General features: G+C 41.1%; 1 protein-coding gene across 2 annotated transcripts; it reads left to right on the forward strand.

Moving 5' to 3' along the window:
• The first annotated feature begins 1,489 nt into the window (after window positions 1-1,489).
• rbbp5 (retinoblastoma binding protein 5) lies at window positions 1,490-21,037 on the forward strand. Of its 2 annotated transcripts, none has more exons than XM_079682065.1 (15): window positions 1,490-1,647; window positions 2,600-2,686; window positions 2,902-2,927; window positions 3,082-3,254; window positions 3,378-3,518; window positions 3,919-4,081; window positions 4,355-4,464; window positions 7,316-7,435; window positions 9,599-9,752; window positions 9,893-9,964; window positions 10,879-10,996; window positions 11,545-11,614; window positions 15,171-15,403; window positions 16,410-16,634; window positions 20,674-21,037. In XM_079682065.1, exons 2-15 carry the CDS (start codon window positions 2,662-2,664, stop codon window positions 20,724-20,726), a joined length of 1,683 nt encoding a protein of 560 aa, XP_079538191.1. In that variant the 5' UTR covers window positions 1,490-1,647; window positions 2,600-2,661; the 3' UTR covers window positions 20,727-21,037. The 2 variants fall into 2 exon arrangements, with proteins under 2 accessions (XP_079538191.1, XP_079538192.1); XM_079682066.1 differs by having other exon boundaries at window positions 16,410-16,487.
• Window positions 21,038-21,179: the final 142 nt, after the last annotated feature.

Raw genomic sequence — 21,179 nt, forward strand, 5'->3', positions numbered from 1 at the left:
TTTAAAGTGTGTTTTAACTTCACACTGATTGTTTTGAAACTGTCTGTGCTGGGATAAGTTGAAACATCTGACTTCGTGCATTCAAATACATATTGTAAACGATATTTAACATATTATTGTCTTTAGTTGTATAATTAGCAACCGATCCCCCCATAAGAAAATTGACTGCAACAGTCATGTTCTTTAACCAAGGAACCTATATTCTCCTATTTATCCAGTAATGTCGTATATGCATTAAGTTGTATCAAGTGTCTTTTGGGGGGTTTTCTATTGTATAATACAGTGTGTTTTCATCACCTAGGAGGGCACATTTATTTTTGAGCTTTCATTGTGAAAACAGGAAGTTCCTTGTGGGCGGTTGTTGATGAAGCCCCGGATCCTGAATCAGCAGCAGTCACAACTGGTTCTTTCAGTGTGAGAGACTTATGCTAGACAAACACACACACACACACACACACACACACACACACACACACACACACACACACACACACACACACACACACACACACACACACACACACACACACACACACACACACACACACACACACACACACACACACACACACACACACACACACACACACACACACACACACACACACACACACACACACACACACACACATAATTACATGCAGGCCTGTATAGAGTCACATATAGAAGGTAGTGTACAGATAAGAGTCAAGGGCAGGTGCTGCATGTTGATGTTGGTTGAAACTTTTATCCACTCATAAGAACAGATTAGAATGAACACTGTCACCTGTGCCCATAGATACAGAAAACATAGGTACTTGATTGATGCCTGTATTACTTTAATGCTGTAGCAAGTAAAAGTTGAGGTCATTTAAGTTACTTTAGATTTTAATGTGCAGTTTAAACAATAACAATATATCCCAAATTCATTCGCTGTTTTATATTTTGTAATAATAATTGTAATATGCAAAGTAACTAGAAATCAGTAATTTAAGTTGTCAAATGTAGTGAGTAGAAGTAGCCTATAAAGTAGTATACATTGGAAACATGTAAAAACAGTAAAAAGCACATCAAAATTGTATTTGATTCGACTTTCTTATTCGATGTGTGGTTGATAATGCAACTTACATTGGTTTTACCAGAACATTTTTGTTTTTTATTGTATTTATTTTAAACCAGTTAACAGCCCAATGGTACAACACAAATATACATATATACGTCTACGAATTCAACAGATATACAGTTACATATATATCAAATGATTGGATGAACACAAAATAAAATACAACATGCCAGGGCTTGACATAAATAAAAGGTCATCATATTTGGATTTGAAATTAACCATTTAACAGCTCTTTTTCATTTGCTGATCTTATTTGATTTATGTTTTAGTTATTATCTCAATGCAAAGTTCCTTCTCTTTCTTGAAAACGTATAAGTGAGGTATAAATGTGCAGTGATGGATGTTACGCTTGTAATAATGGCATTTTGTTCAGGCATGTTTTACGACGCATTGTTTGGGGTCCTCACTGGAGGCTCGGCGCCAGTCTCTCCGTTACTAGCATCAGAAATAAATACGAGTGAACTTTATTACAAATACTCTGTGAAGTAAAGTATTGAAAGACATTGGGATCCTCTGTCGTCCAACAATGAATCTAGATCTGCTTGGTAAATACCGCTTTTTGTTTTAGTTTTAAATAGATCCCACATTTCTTTAATCGGTGTCGCTGTAAGGCTACTTGTTATGGTTAGCATTGTACGTTAGCCTAGCATGCTAACATCAACCCAGAAGAGGCAAATATAAATACATTTGTGAATATAATAAACCCGCTTAGGTGTGTTACATATGTTTATAACGTATCTCTTTTTAAACTCTATGCATTGTAATATGTTTACATCAATGTAAACGCTGCTTTAAAAGATAGTAGCAGCTACATGTTGCTGCAAGCTAACATTAGCCTAGGTACATTGTCTCTTATTGTGTTTGAATTAAATGTTTCTTCATGTGATAGTAACAGACCGTTCCCTTACCTTGTAATAATAATAATAATTATATCTAATAATATTTTTTCCTCCACGGCTTCCAAGCTCTTACAGTTATTAGAATGATGAGGAAATAAACAATGCACAGCTGCTCCATCTGACAGGGGGTAACGTTACCATTCAGAAAGATTATACGCATGGAGGGGAAACAATGTAAAAAAAAAATCAATATTGAGATACAAACAGGAGAAATAAGTGCAAATTGCATAAATACATTTTGTTATTGAATCAAAGACCACATTTTACATACATGAATAACTACACTTAAAGAAACAGAAAACGTCTTCAGCTTCAGTGTCTTTGAGGAGAGGGTCAGTTTTGTATTCATTATTTTAACAAAGATTTATTGAGGATTAGCCAATATGAGCACAGTAACTGATTGCAGTGCTCTTGTTTTAATGGCAATAAGTGCACTTAAATATCTATTCAAAAAATCCGACTCTTCCTCTTGTCCACTCTCCTGTATGATCATTCTAAAGTTATGTTGTAAATTGGTTGTTTCACCGTTTTGTTGGTGAAAACTTGAAAGCTAATATTGGGTACATTTTTTTTCTCTTGTAAATGTCCATCCATACAGTTCTTTCTTATTAATAACTGGCTCAGACTTTGGATAAAACTTGAAGAATTCTCTCTTTACTCATGGATAACTTCCTGCTTCTTTCTGGTGAATATGACATACTCATTTTCTCGATGCATATGTAATGAATATCTGTCTTTAATCCCATGCGTATAAAAGTGATCTCTGTTCAAATAAATACATCCTATTCCAAGGCTCTGCTGTAGCACACAGAATATGTGTGTTGTGTTTCTGAGCCAGCTGGCACTTCCTGGAAGACTGTTGCTCTGTTTTTTGAATTCTTTTTCTTTTTCCTTTTGTAGAATCCTTCGGGCAGAACTACCCGGAGGTAAGCAACCAGCAGCTCCTAATGTACACACTACATGAGCTCAAAAAAAATCCTGGTTATATTTGTGCAATAAAATCAATCAAAACAATAATACACATGGAACCCCTAGACTAATGCAAACACTATGGTTGTGTTTCATTGTGTGTGTTGTTAGGAGGCAGATGGCACCCTTGACTGCATCAGTATGGCCCTCACCTGCACCTTCAACCGCTGGGGCACCCTGCTGGCTGTGGGCTGCAACGACGGCCGCATCGTCATCTGGGACTTCCTCACACGGGGCATCGCCAAAATCATCAGCGCACACATCCACCCGGTCTGCTCTTTATGGTGAGACACATACACTCTCAAACATCCACTTTCTACCTGCTTTGTCAGCTCCATCATGTACCCAAATGTTCTGTGCCGTAACATTTGAATGAGGAACTAATTATGGTATTTGTCTGTGAGCAGCTGGAGTCGAGACGGCCACAAGCTGGTGAGTGCCTCCACAGACAACATCGTCTCGCAGTGGGATGTCCTGACTGGAGACTGTGATCAGAGGTTCCGCTTCCCCTCACCCATCCTCAAGCTGCAGTGCCATCCAAGAGACATGTGAGTGAGCTGACAGCATCTGAGTGACAATGATGTAAATACATCGACATACCCCAGACTGTGAAGCAAAGTTATTTCGTTTTGTTAATTAAAAACTGATAAAGTGATATTTGTATAAATATAATTTTTGCATTTTAGAAGCTTAAGAAAGTCTTCTAAACTAAAAAGTTGGAATTGTATTTATTTATAATTTACAATCTTAACCTGCACAAAAATAAACTGTCATAATCTTTGACATATCCCAGACTGTGAAAAAATCGAATTCCCTTAGTATTTAATTTACAGAATGTGAATTAAACTCAACTTATATTGTTATATTTGTCCTTTAAGGACATTTGAGCAACTTTTGCACAAGTGTTAATACACCTTGCTATAACAAGAATCTGTGTGTGTGTTTTAGGGACAAAGTGCTGGTGTGTCCCATGAAGTCAGCGCCGGTCCTGCTGACACTCTCAGACTCCAAACACGTCGTCCTGCCAGTGGACGACGACTCAGACCTCAATGTGGTGGCTGCCTTCGACAGGCGGGGGCAGTACATCTACACAGGCAACGCCAAAGGAAAGGTCAGACAGAACTTATTGCACAGTTTTCCAATATGAATATTGAGAGAAAAAAGCTCAGTGCTTGAATATGTACATGTACACTCAAGCAGATATCAATGCAGGCCAGAGATTTCTCCTTAATTGTTATTCTGTTCTTCAGAATAAATAACTTAATCCCAACTTTATACATTTTTCTCCAATTAAATGTTTAACCATAAGCTGTTCCTTTGTTTTGTGAGTGCTGTCCAGTGGTTTTTGCTGGTTTCCTTCACCATCATGTCCCTGTTGTTGCAGATCCTGGTTTTGAAAACAACCAATCAGGAGCTGGTGGCTTCCTTCAGAGTTACGACAGGCACCAGCAACACCACCGCCATCAAATCCATTGAATTTGCACGCAAGGGCAGGTGAGAGGCAGCAGAAGGTCTTTCAGTGTGTCGTGCTGGCTGGATACACAAAATGTGGATTACACGGATTTGGTTCATCGTTACTATTCTAAAATACATCTAAAACTAAAACAAAAAGGTTCAGGTTATATTATTATAAACTGAAAATAGAGGAATATGATACCCTTTCTAGACCCTCCAGAAAACGCGGGCAAAAATCCTTGATTATGCGGGCTAAATTCCTTGATTATGCGGGCTAAAACCCTTGATTATGCGATTAAACATGCAGGGTTTTTATGTGATTTTATGCGGTAAAATTGCGGGAAGTTGAGGAAAGTTGCGAAATATGCTAAATATGCGGGAAAAAATAATAAATGTTTTTTTAAATATTGGGCTGTCTTATTTATTCTCTCTCACACACAACCTGCCACTAACGTTAAACCCCTTTACTATTCAATTAAACACATTCAATGTTTATTTATTGTAAAAGCAATTGGGCTATTTTAATCTCACACACACACACACTTCTCCGCCTCATTCTGTTTTCATTTACTCGTTCGTTATCTGCAGCTTCAATCTTGTAGGCTACTCACCTCATTTCTTGTAGCCCTCGAAAGGGTTTTGGAGGTTGATCCCTCGGTGAACGTGAGTTGAATGGCTTTCTTGTCCGCAGCAGCAGAAAGCATTTTCGAATGTTTGATTGAATCAAAGTGGGTCGTCACGTCGATGTTCTCTTATGCTCCAACACACAGTTGCACGGGGTGCAGAATAGTTTCCCCCCACTTTTTGCCCGGTCTTTAGTAGAAATGTTCGTCGGTAAATGAGATGGATTAGATTTTTTCATCTTGGTGTTTTCTCTATCGTGTGAGCTCCACACGTTCACTCTATACAGTGTTGTTTACATTCTGTGATGCGCGAGCTGATGATGTCACGTCAACACGAGTTAACTTTTTTTTCTTCTCAACTTTGTGTGGAAAAATGCGGGGATTATGCGGCCTTTTGATAAATATGCTGCCTTTTAAAAATCTGCGCCATTTTGCTGATTATGCGGTAAATTCTGCGATCGCAGAATCACGTTTTTCTGGAGGGTCTACCTTTCAGAAAATGTAAGACTAAACTGAAACAATTAAAGATTCATAAAAATGATCGTATATTCTTTCAGGTTTTGTTTGTTTGCAATGAGATGTCCCTACCACAAAATCATAAACGATGGCCAATTGAACCTAGAAATAGTTTAGACTTGATATTCCAGGAGATGCGGCTGTGCTGTTGTTTCCCACATGGAGTCTAGTCTTATACAGTTACATAATATTGAAATAATTTACTTACTGTAGTTGATTAAATGCCATTTAACCAACTAGTTCAGGTGTTATGTTAATTGTAAAGACAAACTCAAGTTTAATCCTGAAATGTAAAGATTTAAACATGGCCACAGTTCTCCACAAATATTTGTTGTAAGAATATGTGGCTAAATACTCCTGAGACATTATACCTGACCATAACAAAACCAAACTAAAATAAATACATACACAGGGTGTCCGCGGGGTCTTAAAAAGTATTAAAAGTTGATAAATCAATTTAGCGAAAATTAAGGCTATTAAAAAGTATTAAAAAGTATTAAACGGCATTTTCCAAGGTATTAAGAAGGTCCACAGCAACGACAACATGAAACACCCTTTAATTGACTGAAACGACATGTCGGGAAACCCCCTCAAGGCGGCCCCATGCATAGCGCGCCGTCTGTCGATGGGGATCAAAGCTGTCCGGTCCCACATGCTAAGTGCTAGCCAGAAAGCCGCGGCGTTTAAGTCCCGACTCTCCCGATGGCCAATCCGTGCCTCCCCTGACTGCACGTCGCTGACACACACTGCTGCAGTGCAGACTCTCTGAGCCGCGAAGGAGCAGCGGAGTCCAGGCGATGCTGCTCCTCCAAGGAAGAGACACATGTTCACTAAGCCAGACTATACGGTCACAGAGATCTGCTATTTTAAAGTAAAGTCAACACGATATCGACCCAAAATATAGTCTATATTAAGAACGAGAAAAGTATTAACATATATATCGGTTTTTGTAAACAAATGACAAATGTGCGAGAGTGATGACGTCAGAGCATCGTCCTATGTGCCGGGCCAATTTAACCCCTGGGTATTTTTGAGGGAGCTCCTATATGGCATTATGTGGCCGCTGAAGCTCACCAAAGTTTAATATATTTCATAGTTCAATGTTTTGTCAATTGTTTTGTTTATTGGTCAAATACTGGTTTCTAATGGTTTCGGAGGAGTTTTACTGGAATGAAAGAGCACAGAGTCTACAGAAGCAAAAAAGCAGCATACTGCATTAAACCTGACCTTGACAGAGAGGTTGAAGTTCATGTGGAAAGGAGGCTTCAGTAGTCTGTCTGCACTCTGTTTAGTTGTGCTATCTTACAATCAATATAGTAAATGTGAGGTAAAGTGTGTCGTCAAGGTAACCGGTTAGAACTCAAAGTTGCGATGAGGTCTTAAAATGTATGGAAAGGGTCTTAAAAAAGGTCTTAAAAGGTATTAAATTTGACTTCATGATTCCTGCATATACCCTGATACAAAACATAACCTTCCTGTAAAAACACAACATAATAAAACTAGCAAACTGACTCTGAAAACACATAAAGCTAATACAAAATGAAAGACTTGGTGTATCTAATTCCACATTGATTTATGTACAGATTCATATAGTATGTTCACGGGATTCATAGGTAATGGCTAAGAGTCTCAATAAAAAAAAAAAGCGCTGTTTTGGCAGCAGAGCTCTTCCTGTTCTTCTCCCCCCCCCCCCCCCCCCCCCCCCCCGGTCTCTTATTCTACATCTTATTTCGTTGTCCTGTTTTCGGCAGTTGCTTCCTCATAAACACAGCAGACCGGATCATCAGGGTGTATGATGGCAGGGAGATTCTGACCTGTGGCCGAGACGGAGAGCCTGAACCCATGCAGAAGCTGCAGGACCTGGTCAACAGGTAGGTCAACTTTTTAACCAGTTTCACAGGTATCTGTATAAAAATGCATGAACAAAACATTTTTTAAGCTCTTGCAAATATTCTGAATTTCACTGCATATACAGTTGGGCAAAAAAGTATTTAGTCAGCCACCAATTTTGCAAGTTATCCCACTTAAAAAGATGTGAGAGGCCTGTAATTTTCATCCTAGGTATACCTCAACTATGAGAGACAAAATGAGAAAAAAAAAATCCAGAAAATCACATTGTCTGATTTTTAAAAAATGTATTTGCAAATTATGGTGGAAAATAAGTATTTGGTCAATAACAAAAGTTCATCTCAATACTTTGTTATATACCCTTTGTTGGCAATGACAGAGGTCAAACGTTTTCTTTAAGTCTTCACAAGGTTTTCGCACACTGTTGCTGGTATTTTGGCCCATTCCTCCATGCAGATCTCCTCTGGAGCAGTGATGTTTTGGGGCTGTCGCTGGGCAACACAGACTTTTAACTCCCTCCAAAGATTTTCTATGGGGTTGAGATCTGGAGACTGGCTAGGCCACTCCAGGACCTTGAAATGCTTCTTACGAAGCCACTCCTTCGTTGCCCGGGCGGTGTGTTTGGGATCATTGTCATGCTGAAAGACCCAGCCACGTTTCATCTTCAATGCCCTTGCTGATGGAAGGAGGTTGTCACTCAAAATCTCACGATACATGGCCCCATTCATTCTTTCCTTACACGGATCAGTCGTCCTGGTCCCTTTGCAGAAAAACAGCCCCAAACCATGATGTTTCCACCCCCATGTTTCACAGTAGGTATGGTGTTTTTTGGATGCAACTCAGCATTCTTTCTCCTCCAAACACGTCTAGTTGAGTTTTTACCAAAAAGTTCTATTTTGGTTTCATCTGACCATATGACATTCTCCCAATCCTCTTCTGGATCATCTAAATGCTCTCTAGCAAACTTCAGACGGGCCTGGACATGTACTGGCTTAAGCAGGGGGACACGTCTGGCACTGCAGGATTTGAGTCCCTGGCGGCGTAGTGTGTTACTGATGGTAGCCTTTGTTACTTTGGTCCCAGCTCTCTGCAGGTCATTGACTAGGTCCCCCCGTGTGGTTCTGGGATTTTTGCTCACCGTTCTTCTGATCATTTTGACCCCACGGCGTGAGATCTTGCGTGGAGCCCCAGATCGAGGGAGATTATCAGTGGTCTTGTATGTCTTCCATTTTCTAATAATTGCTCCCACAGTTGATTTCTTCACACCAAGCTGCTTACCTATTGCAGATTCAGTCTTCCCAGCCTGTTGCAGATCTACAATTTTGTTTCTGGTGTCCTTTGACAGCTCTTTGGTCTTGGCCATAGTGGAGTTTGGAGTGTGACTGTTTGAGGTTGTGGACAGGTGTCTTTTATACTGATAACGAGTTCAAACAGGTGCCATTAATACAGTTAACAAGTGGAGGACAGAGGAGGCTCTTAAAGAAGAAGTTACAGGTCTGTGAGAGCCAGAAATCTTGTTTGTTTGTAGGTGACCAAATACTTATTTTCCACCCATAATTTGCAAATAAATTCTTTAAAAATCAGACAATGTGATTTTCTGGATTTTTTTTTTTTTCTCATTTTGTCTCTCATAGTTGAGGTATACCTAGGATGAAAATTACAGGCCTCTCTCATCTTTTTAAGTGGGAGAACTTGCACAATTGGTGGCTGACTAAATACTTTTTTGCCCCACTGTATCAGGGTTCATACAAAGTCTTCAACATGTAGAACAGGCTTATTTTTTTATTTTGAAGGCTGTTATTATATTATTATTATTATTTTTTAAAGTTAGGAATATGCTTGAATCTCAATATATACCTTGAAAAAAATGCTTCATGTCAACATTATTTGGTGTTACAATAACTGGTGTAAAAAACAAAAGTTTATTTATATAGCACATATCAACATAAGGCAATTCGAAGTGCTTTACAAAAAACTAAAATAGTTATTTTCTTGTAACAATATGCATCGATAGCTGTGGGTAATTCTGTAAACTTAAATGTTCCTAATTGCATTTATAGTAACAATTAAGATGTAATGATTTGTAATATTTTAACTTGAAATTGATTTAATTTAACTCGATAATCTTAGCGTGTTTTCCTCCGATCTATTTGTTTATGTAATCTATCTGTGTATTCTGCATTCAGGACTCCGTGGAAGCGTTGCTGTTTCTCCGGCGATGGCGAGTACATCGTGGCCGGTTCTGCCCGGCAGCACGCGCTCTACATCTGGGAGAAGAGCATCGGCAACCTGGTGAAGATCCTTCATGGAACCAGAGGAGAGCTGCTGCTGGATGTGGCGGTAAGGATCTAAAAAACGGGTTCAATGTTCGGAGAAGTAAACCTTTACAAACTATGTTTCCATGGAATTTTAATAATATTGTGACACAATGTTGTTTAAAATCTGACAATTTACCCATCTCACCTTTGACCTCTGTCCAGTGGCATCCTGTCCGTCCAATTATCGCTTCCATCTCCAGTGGAGTGGTGTCCATCTGGGCTCAGAACCAAGTGGTAAGTAGACAGTGACAGTAAAGGAAAATCAACATGGTCACAGATGAATTATTGATCAAGGACCATTCATAAAAAATCTGCAGTCGCATAACAATCAACAGACACTAAAACATGGCAATATTTCAGTGTCAATCTGTCATGTTTCTGATTTGGTTCCTATTCCATACTATAGCCGCTTTCACACCAAGTACTTTGCTCTACTTAGTGCCGGCAATTAGTGCCCCGGCTCTTAGTACCCCAGGGCACTAAGTACAGATCGCGTTCACACCGGAATAAGTTCCCTGAGGGAAGATTACGCAAATGAAGCCGCTGACGTCACTTCTTCTTCTTCTGCTTTGGGTTTACTGGCAGGCTGCAAATCACTTCACGGCGTATACTGCCGCCGGAAGTCCCCGGCCGGAAGTCCCCGGAGTTAGTGAATGGCTTCAGTAGAAGCTGCTAGGACTCCCAGCAGCTTCTACTGAAGCCTTCCGAGTAAATCGCCAGAACGCCGACACCTCCTCATCACTCCACCGCTCCCATGTTGTTTTGTGTTGCCATAAGTTATTCTCTCCGTTGGTGCGCGGGGCTAATGTTAATAATGCTAATGCCACAAATACAATGGCGGCTTCACAAAACCTTTCTGAGTTTTACGGGGCGTGGTTTGCAATTCGCCCAGCCAATAGAAATTGGTACTTTTTTGGTACCACCTCTCTAGCAGGCACTAAAAATGGGAGTAAAAGTTCCCGGCACTAAGTACTCTTCTTGGTGTGAACGCAACATAAGGGGTACTAACGGAACTAAAGGGGAAAAGTACGGGGAAAAGTACTCCGGTGTGAACGCGCTCTATGGTAAACATTTAAGCACCACTACCAGAATATTTGATGCAAATAGTATTATGGTGTGATGGATGTGACTGATTGTTTTGTGTGCAGGAAAACTGGAGCGCTTTTGCTCCAGACTTTAAAGAGCTGGATGAGAATGTGGAGTACGAGGAGCGAGAGTCTGAATTCGACATTGAAGACGAAGATAAGAGTGAACCCGAGCAGACAGGTAAATCACACAAACACTGGGTTGTAAGTATGCATTGGACTCGCATAACAAAATTAATGACTAAATGTTTAGTACAATTAAGTTTTGTATGGTGCCTTCCTGAAAACAGTCACTTGATTATTCCCAATGTCACACACAATCTCAATATTTATATATTTAATTTTCCCCATAAAAAAATGTGCCCTTCCCCGGTTTGGCTGTCAGGTTCACTGGTCTTACTGGTGTTACTGGTCTTACTGGTTTTAGGTACCAGGGTGGTGGTGGTGGCGAAGTCCATAGGGACTTGGCTTGGCAGCATTCCCTATACTGCTCCCCGGGCGCCGTACATAATGGCAGCCCACTGCTCCTAATACTAAGATGGGTCAAATGTGGAGAAACCGTTTCGTTAAATAGTACCTGTACTACGTAATGACAATAAGTTAAATATTTTTCTTTTTTTTGGTTTTTACAGATTTTATTGGATTTACTGGTCTTATTGGTTTTACTGGTCTTATTGGTTTTACTGGTTTCACTGGTTGGCCTCGGACGTTAACTCCTTTGTGTTACAGGTGCAGATGCTGCGGAGGATGAAGAGGTGGATGTCACCACTGTCGACCCCATCGTTGCCTTTTGCAGCAGGTGAGAAACAGAAATACAGGTTCCTACGTCAGGGAGAACAATGTTTCCTCCCCAATCTCATCCTCATTCTTACCTTTAAGGCAGGGGTCTCAGACTCAATTTACCTGGGGGCTGCTGGACGTAGAGTCTGGGCAAGTCTGGGCCGCTTCAAGTATTCCGCAAAACATTTATTAAAAAATACAACATTAACAGTTCTTCAACATCTTCTTAACATGAACTGTTCTTCACAACATAACTATGTACAGTTGCTCTTTCTTGCCTACTCCTTGCTGGTAGAGACCTGGCAGCGCTTCCTCTCACATAGCTGAGCCACATTTGGTTTGAGGGAGGAAGCAGTTGAAACCCTCAGTATGGCTTGAAGATGTGCATCAGTAAGTCTGGACCTGTACTTTGACTTATTGAAGTTCATGGTGGAGAAGAGCTGTTCACACATATATGTGCTCCCAAAAAGGCACATGGTCCGCTTGAACATCCTGGAAATCTCAGGGAAGGAGGGGGGCAATTCTCTCATGAACTGTCCAAGCTTGTCTGCTTTCCCATTCACTCCCCTGAACTTGGCTTTGAGCTCAGAATTGCACTGCAGGTCGATGAGCTCCATTTGAAGCACACCAGGGGCATTTTCCACATCAAAGGAGAAGGGGTCTGCAAACATTTGGAAAGTGGCTCTGTGTGTCTTGAAGTCTGCAAACCGCTGATCGAATTCCTCCTGTAGCTTCACAATGGCATCAATATACTTCTCACCACTGAATGCTGTGCCCCTGTCCATGAGAGCCTTGCATGCTGGGAAATGGCAGAGGTTTTTCTGAGGGAGCTGGGCTTTCCATAACATCAGTTTTGTAGAGAATGCTCTGACATTGTCATATGCTGTACTAACAAGCTGGCCCTGGCCCTGCAACTTCTTATTCAGAGTATTCAGCTCCTGCGTGATCTCAACAAGAAAAGCCCATGAGCCATTTGGGATCACTCAGCTCGGGAACAGCCATCCCACCCTTCTCCAGCATGAATACTTTCAGTTCTGTTCTCAACTCAAAAAACCTCTTCAGGACGTTTCCCCTGCTGAGCCAACTTACCTCTGTGAAGTAGAGCACATCCTCATATTCTGACTCAATTTCCTCCAAAAAAGCACGGAACTGGCGGTGCTTTAAGCCCCTGGATCTGATATGGTTGATGCATTTCACAACGACAGACATCACATTGTCAAACTTCAAGCATTTGCTGCAAAGGGCCTGCTGATGGATAATGCAGTGCAGAGCAATAGCCTCCTCCACACCCTCCTCTTCCAGTTTTCTTTGAACAAGTGCCACGAGCCCGTTTTTTCTCCCTGTCATTGATGGTGCTCCGTCCGTCGTAATTCCAACAAACCTCTTCCATGGCAGACCGATATCCGCAATGGCATCACACAGTTGCTGAAATATCTCTGAGCGGTGGTCTGGCCATGCATTGGTTTCACTGTAAGCAACTCCTCTGTCACTTCAAAATTGTCATCAACACCACGGACATACATTGCGAGCTGAGCGGTGTCAGTGATGTCTGTGCTCTCATCAAGAGCCACAGACTATGCACGGAAAAGTTTGGCTTTGTCGCACAGCTGATCATATATGTCACTTGATAAGTCAGAAATGCGCTCTGCCACTGTGTTAGCTGACAGGCTGATGTTGTTGAACTGACCCTTCTTTTCCGGACAGACTATACTTGCAGCCTGCAACGTGCATTTTTTTACAAACTCGCCTTCCGTAAACGGCTTTCCCGCCCTAGCAATCATCTCACTCACCACATAGCTAGCTTCGACTGCTAAATCAGCCTCATTGCTTCCTTTCTTGAAGAGATTTTGTTGCTTCCATAGAATCTTTTTTAGCTCTGTGACTTTTTTCTCTCTCTCATCTCCCAGGTATTTTGCATACTCTGCATGTTTAGTTGAGTAGTGAGGTTTGACGTTATACTCCTTGTATACAGAGATTTTCTCTGTGCATATAAGGCACGTTGCGTTTCCCCTGTACTCAACAAAAAAATATTCAGTCTCCCACTTCTCCTGAAATGTTCTGTGGTCATCATCGATTTTTATTTTCCCTGAAAGTTTTGATGAAGACATGGCGATATATTTTGCTTCCACTCTGTGTCACTTTTGGATCACTCTGGATTGATTCCGCTGCGCGCATTTGATTGACGTGTGGTGGAGTTCCCTCGGAGGGGGGAGGGGCGAGGGAACTCCGCGCAGCAGTTCCCTGCCGGCAGCGGGAAAAATAAAATTGAAATATAAAGCGCAAACGTAAACGCGCGGGCCAGATTAACACTTCCATGATATCAACAAAGGGGCCATGAGAAACTGTGGGCCTGGAGTCTGAGACACCTCCTTTAAGGGGACCTATTATGCAAAATCCACTTTTTCGTGTCTTTTATACATCAACATGTGTAAAGAGATTCTGAAAGTTTCAGGAAAAAAGATTCTCTCTTTTGTCCTGATCCATTTATATAAAAACCTGTCTGAAAATGGGCTGATCAGATTTTGGCCACTTTATGATATCATAACAATGTTTGGCTTGTGTAAACATTAGCCAAAAACCAACCAAGGTAACCCCCCCCCCCACCTCATCACCTGAATCTTCTCCTAGAGCACCATAAAGTAACAGACAGAGAATCAGCACTTTTAAAACAGAGGGGATTATGGGATGCTACAATGATCTGTTTGGTATTTCGAGCCAAGACTTCAGAGACATGTTTTGTATATATCCGAGACCTATAATATATTGATGAAAAAGAGTATAATAGAGGACCTTTAAGTTGTATTACCACACAGTGAACATTTTCTGTTAGTAAAGCCCCTGATTTAATCTGTTACTTAAACGTTTAACTGAAACTAAATGTTCCTGATTATACTTGCATACTTTTACGTATGCAAGTATAATCAGGAACATTTAGTTTAAGTTAAAGTTCTCAAAGCACAACATTTTCACCCATGACTGTTACATTGTTATATAATTAGATTAGTTTATATTACAAAATAATATTATTAATAATAATAATAATAATACAATAGCAGGGTTAGTTAATTATTTGTATTATGTATTAATCAATTATTTATTTCATTATGGATTAATCTGCTATTTATTTTTTCATCTAAGAAATGGATTGAACATATAAAAAATGGCGTCACAATAACCCAGAACCATAGACTGTATATATAAAGCCCAGAACACACCGTTTTCCATGGACTAATAGTCGTTGTTGTTCTTCGTATGTTTTGCATTATAAAAACCTAACTAATAAAAAACTAACCAAAGTTGTCAGACAAAGAAAGTGGAGTAAATATTACTTTCTCCCTTTCCCCTGTATTTTACTTGGAGAGAAATAATTGAGATACACTGAGATGTAGTGAAGGAGAAAGAGGCATTTGAATAAAATACTTAACAACTTCTTTGTACACTAGTACAGTACTTCAGTATATGTAATTAGTAACATTAAACTGCACATTTTAGTCTTAAGTTTTATAACTGAAAGTTGGCCTGTGAATCGATCTTGTGTTCAGATCTTCATGAGTTTGTGTGTTTGTGTGCTGCAGTGATGAGGAGCTGGAGGACTATAAGGCCCTGCTGTACCTGCCCATTGCCCCTGAGGTGGAGGACCCTGAGGAAAACCCCTTCGGCCCCCCGCCGGAGTCTGCGGCTCAGACCGGGCCCCCGGAGGAGACGCTGACTGCCGGCGACAAGAAGCAACGACAACCGTCATCTGAAGGCCCAGCCAAGAAGAAGGCGCGCACCACCACCATTGAACTGCAGGGGGTGCCCAGTGACGGTGAGAGAGTAAAACACAACATGAGTAACAAGATACAACAACGGGGTCTAAGGCAATTAGCCGGGCGTTAAAGTTAAATTTATTTGTGGAAAAACAGTGGAATGATCGTTCTATAAATCAGCGTATGATTTTCTTTTAGCTGACTCTTTTATCCAAAGCAACTTACACTTCAATAAGGCAGCCATGTCTACAGGGGCCTTTTGGAGTAATTATCTCCCCAAGAAAACTTCAACATGTTGACTCCAGAGGCTAGAGATCAATCCAGTGACTCTCTGATTGGTGGACGCCCTATGCCTAAGCAACAGCCATGCCAAAGCTGCCCTAAATCAAGCTTCCCTAAATCAAACATTTGAGCTATTAAATAAATAATTTGGTCATTAAGTTTTCAAACATGCTATCGCTTAATCCAGAGCTAATTTCGCTCTTCATTAATCTGACTGAGTCCAGACCGGTCTTGTGTTTTGTATTGGCATGGATGCTCGGTTTAAGGGAAACGCAAGTCTGATACTCTATTGGCCCATAGATCCTGATATTTTTTAACTTTCTGATCTGTCAGTTCACTGCTTTGATCCATAACGTAATATCTCAGCAGTTATTGGCAGAATCTGTCTGTTGATAAGCTCATAGGTATACATCTATGGAGCAAAAAAGTTCAAACATGACGATTTTTGGATTCTTCCATATATGTTGCCATCTTGTATTTTTCCAGTGGCCACAAATGGAAAAAATGGAAACAGGTTGTTTTGTGTTCAGTGTGATCCTAGAAAGTAAAAAAACACAAGTTTCCAGATTCTATATTAATCGTTCTCAAAATAACACAATGACCTATACTATAAACAGGAATGCCCTCAGGCAGTGGTAAAACAAATGTTACACAGATACAGGAAATTGCTTCTCGGGGCGCCGTCTGAACTGTACAAAACGTATCCTCATTTTAAAAATGTCTGTCTCTTGTCTTATTGTGAAAATCGGAACTTTGACCCGAGTCTGTCCTCTCTCTCCTCAGAGGTGCACCCCCTGCTGGGAGTGAAGGGCGACGGCAAGTCCAAGAAGAAGACAGCAGGCCGGCCCAAAGGCTCCAAAGGTAAAGACAAAGACTTCCCCTTCAGGCCCAAGCCCCACAGGGGGGAGCGGCCCTCCTTCGCTGGGGAGGCCCTGGGCAGCTCAGGCCCAGGAGGAGGAGGAGGAGGAGGAGGGATGAAGGGCAGAGCAGAGGGGGGCCTGGCCTCAGGTAAGCACGCCACCGCCCCTACTGCTGCTCACCTGGCCTGACTGAAGCCTCACCAGCCCCGCCTGTCTCCAAGGCAACCCTCCACCCCCCTTCCCTGTACTGCTTAAGGCCCTGACAGACAAACCAGCGTCAAAGAACAGAGCAGGCTGTCGTGTCGCCCTCTGTGGCCCAAAAGTTCAACTTGAACACAAAGACTACAGCAAACAGCCAACCATCATGTCCGCTCTGCGCCGGTAGAGAGGAGATGACTCTCATTAACAGCAGGCGGCCGTAATCTGTATTCATCTAGCCGTAGTTAACATACACATGTTAAAATAAAGAAGCGTTTGCTGAATTACTTTTTTACACCACTCTCACTGCCGTCTGTTTCTCTTCCCCTTCACTGATTCAACGGCCAATCACAGTGATTTGTTTTGCGTACTACAGCTAAATAAATATGTCCCGCTCAGAGTTTCCGTTAGACATTTCTTTTGCCGGTGTAGGTACCAGATGTGTTCGGCCTACCAGATCTATTCGGGGTCCGTTACGCTTACCAATGACGTCACGCATTGGCTGTACGGCAACCCAAGAGGACATTTTACACGGCCAAATTCCGCAAAGAATATTAAAAAATAACAATCGACAGTGAATGTATGTTCTTGGAAAGTGAAGGTTTAATTAAGGAATGTTAATGAAGAACTAAAATGCATAAAATAGAAAGTTAATATGTAGCATATCCTTCCGAAATATGGTCGTAGACTTTACTGGCAATTTAGAATTTATTGAAACTACAGACTTTTATTTATGTTTGTTATTATTTACTATAACTTGATAATTCTATTTCAGTTTGTGGGCTACAGCCAGTTTATGGTAGCAGCACGTTAACAGCTTCATCCTCTGAACGTGTGTACTGTCTGTTCAAAAAACTGCAGGAACCCAGAACCCAGACAAAATACATGACCCCCTTCACATCTTTTGTATAAGTTAGGGGTCCCCGATATGACCACAGTAGCAGTGATGATACCTGTATTAAGCAGGTGAAACAGGAGCATGAGGACACGGTGTGCTATATTTCCTTGCAGATTGCTTCTCTGGTTGTTTTATAGCACAACAAAATCATGTAAACATATTATGTACATTAAGCATTTGTTTAATTTCCCCTTCAGGAGGATAAATCTCTTTCTCCACATTAAGGCCACGTCTGCACGGATAAGATAACGAAAACGAACCTTAGTCGATATCAAAAAAGTCTTCCGTCCACACGGTATCGGCCAAAGAAACGTGTCCGTCCACACGAGACCGCTCGACCCGCTGGGGGCGCTGTAGTACATATGCCGGGCCTGTAAGTGGCGCCACAAAATACACCAAAAGCAGCGAAGAAAACCCCCTGAGCATGGTTGCCTGGTTGCCCTTCTGTTTATTCTCCGTGGTGGATTTAGCAACATGTAGTTCATGTAGTTCTCCATGTCCACTTGTTGCTGATGGTTGTGGTAGAGGAGCTGTAGATTTTGCACTAACATCTGTAGCATGGTCAGTAGCAGACAGTAGCTACTGACCATGCTACAGCAGTGAGCAGCAGAGGTTGTTGGTGAAAACACATCAGCAATGACGTGGGGGTGAGCGGGAGAGGCGGGGCTATGGCGTCGTCGTTATCAGGAAATTATCGTATAGGACGTACACACAGAGCCGTTTGGCCCCCCAGAGCGTTTCGTCCGCAGATCTACCCACCTTGGGAGCCGTTATCGTTTGAGGGCTCCGTTTCCGCGGTTCCGTTACGGCCTCGTGTGGACGAGCCGTCCGTACGATGGAGAACTGTAGCGGATACAACTCGTTTCGTCTCTGTGTAAACGTGGCCTTAGCATGGATGTATAATAAGAACTGGATATAGCGTGGGAGGCGGGGCCTCGTTCATTCCTATGAGAGTTGCTCATTGGCGCATGAAGACAAAATGGCCCAACTTTTGAGAGAGCGAAACGTCACGAAAGTTTTCATATAATCATATAATCCGTTCTTATTGTGCATCCATGGGTAAAGGTAAAAATCATGTAGTACTGAACACGTCACATGAACATGCCTGCGGCGCGGTCCCTTGGGTTAGATAATTCATAATGCAGAGGGAAATAACTCAGAATAACGTTATTAGCACATTTTACAACTTGAGGACCGAATGTTTTTAATAAGGGCTATACAAATGTTCATACTGGGTAGTTTAAAAAAAATTATCTTACGATTTACAGACGTCTCCTTCCCAATGTTAGTCAATGGGAAAAAGTGTTTCCGGGCCCAGCGACTGATACGGAAGTGTAGTAACGCCGTTTGGCCACAACTAATATTTTCCTCAGAGTCCGGCACACTTCCTGGGGGCTTGGGCCTTAGTCAGTTACTTTTGAAGGCGCGGCCTGATGTCCTTATAGGCCGTAGCTCTTTAATGTTAAATTCGAGTTCATTGGATGTCAAGTTCATTGGATTTTCTAACGATTGCTACATTTTAGAATAACATAAGATAACATCAATATTTAAAAATCAAACTGAGGAAGGTCCTCCTAAATGATTTGTTGAAAACCCCTTGTCATGATATCAGCACTGTTCAACTCAGGTAATTCATTAGAGAACTAACAACTCTCATTTTTTAAGACTTTCTCCGCCAGTTTTCCACTTATAGGCTGAACAGCTGTATGATTAGAACATGCTGTTTCTCCTGCTAGATTAATCTACAGGTACTCCTCTTGTACCTTCAGAGATCCTTCCAGACTGGCTTTATGACCGTATAACCTCAGCTAACCTCAGCCTCATTCTGACTAATAATTCATCATTAAACTTTGGTGAAGTTGGACTGTAGTGGCAGGTGGGTGTTGACGTGGCTAAAGCTGCGGCTTGTTGGGGTACATCTACTTCCTGCTTGGCCTTTGACCCTCCTGCTCCCACCTCGCTCCCCAGGCTTGTCATGTGACATCGACGTGTGTCTGTAGCAGCGCTGCTCAGGTCTTTCCTTTTTCTGTGTGTGTGTCAGAGATGTGAGGCAACAGTTTTACTTGAAACTTTCATCAAAAAATCTGGTTTCCAACAGCTACATTTAACAATGTTAAAAATAATACCATATCACATCCATATTGATCACACATTTTTTTTCTCAGTATCCAATGAAGAAATACATATAAATCAATTATATTATTATATTTAATAATCACAAATAAGATTTTATTTCCTCTAAAATTAGTCTTTCATTTTTTATGTAACCCCTTACTGAGAAATAAGAAATAATCAAATCTAGGGTGAGTTTAGTGTCGGATCTCTTCACTGTGTTTCTTTGCAGTGTCTCAGGTTGCCAGATCAGTGAGCACAGGTTTTGTGCTGCGTGCAAATCGTCAAAAAATAATGTCCTATGTATTTTCCTTAGCACTTTTTCTTGACCTCAATAAAAAAACGTAAGGTCAAGAAGAATTCAAAAGGACTTAGTTATAACAGTATGGCAGATGTTTTTTATTTCCCTTTACTCCTAACTTATCTGCCTTTCTTTCTTTCACTGTTATTCTGTTATCAATAAAACAACTCTTCCTGCACAGATATTTCACATTGAAAGCCTTCAACTGCAGGAATTGTTAAGTTTTATTTATATATATATATACGATACGATAATGCTTTATTGGTCAGATCAAGTCTGAAATTTGACTTGCATCACAGCAGCTCCATGTGTAACATCAACATAGACAAATGTCAAGACACAATACATGAAAAACAAACAACAAACATCTAACTGATACAAACAGATTTAGTTTAAAAATATGTTTCAGCCGAGTGTTAAGTATGACATTCATCTGTTATTGTAGTAATGGAATGAAATATTTTGGTTAATTTATTTTTTAGCCTACAACAAATTCCTCCCTTCTTCCGACATTTCTAACTGGCCTTTATTTTCGGTATATGGCTAATAATTCGAATATATTTGATCATTATTTGTATTTTCTTTTAGAGTTCGCAGTTGGACAGCTAAGTAGAATATTGTGTAAACGGTGTCTTATTGTCATGTTTGTCTGTCTGACGGTATTTTTTCCTTCTGCAGGGAGTCTGCTCTCACAGTCGTACAAACAACACGATATTGGAGGGATGGACTGATCACTGTTAGTGAAGCAGCCAGCCACCAACAGACTCAAACAAAGAGACAAAGCCTGATGTCATAAAACAGACTGTGAGCGAGCAGTTTGACATGCAGACTGTTTTCTCTCCAAACCAGGGCTCACTTCACAGAAAAACTCCTGAGCCCGGATCTCTTGACAGGAGCCGTCAAAGAGAGCGTGAAGCAGTGGAGTCACTGTGAAATGTCCTCTGTCTATGTAGGGTTCATCATGTATAGATCACATGCGTCCTGTGTGTGTCATCTTTCTTGTTGTTTTTATACGTATTAAAACATTTTGATTTGTAAATAATTTGCTGCGGTGTGGTTCTCTGTGCAAGCCTTAACCCAGCTGTAGAGCCTGACAGATTTCAGAGAGCTGGACAAATATTTGCAAAACATTCAAAGGGATCTTAAACCAAAAAAACACTAACACTTGTGTTACAGGTAAGATA

The sequence above is a fragment of the Notothenia rossii genome, assembly GCF_949606895.1.
Source record: "Notothenia rossii genome assembly, chromosome: 5".
NCBI lineage: Eukaryota > Metazoa > Chordata > Actinopteri > Perciformes > Nototheniidae > Notothenia > Notothenia rossii.

Bases quoted from the DNA above. Each gene is read 5' to 3' on its own strand.
- rbbp5 (XM_079682065.1), top strand. From the start codon at position 2,662: ATGGATAACTTCCTGCTTCTTTCTG. The intron at 7,436-9,598 runs GTAGGTCAACTT...TTCTGCATTCAG, and splicing joins CTGCAGGACCTGGTCAACAG to GACTCCGTGGAAGCGTTGCT. The intron at 15,404-16,409 runs GTGAGAGAGTAA...CTCTCTCCTCAG, and splicing joins GCAGGGGGTGCCCAGTGACG to AGGTGCACCCCCTGCTGGGA.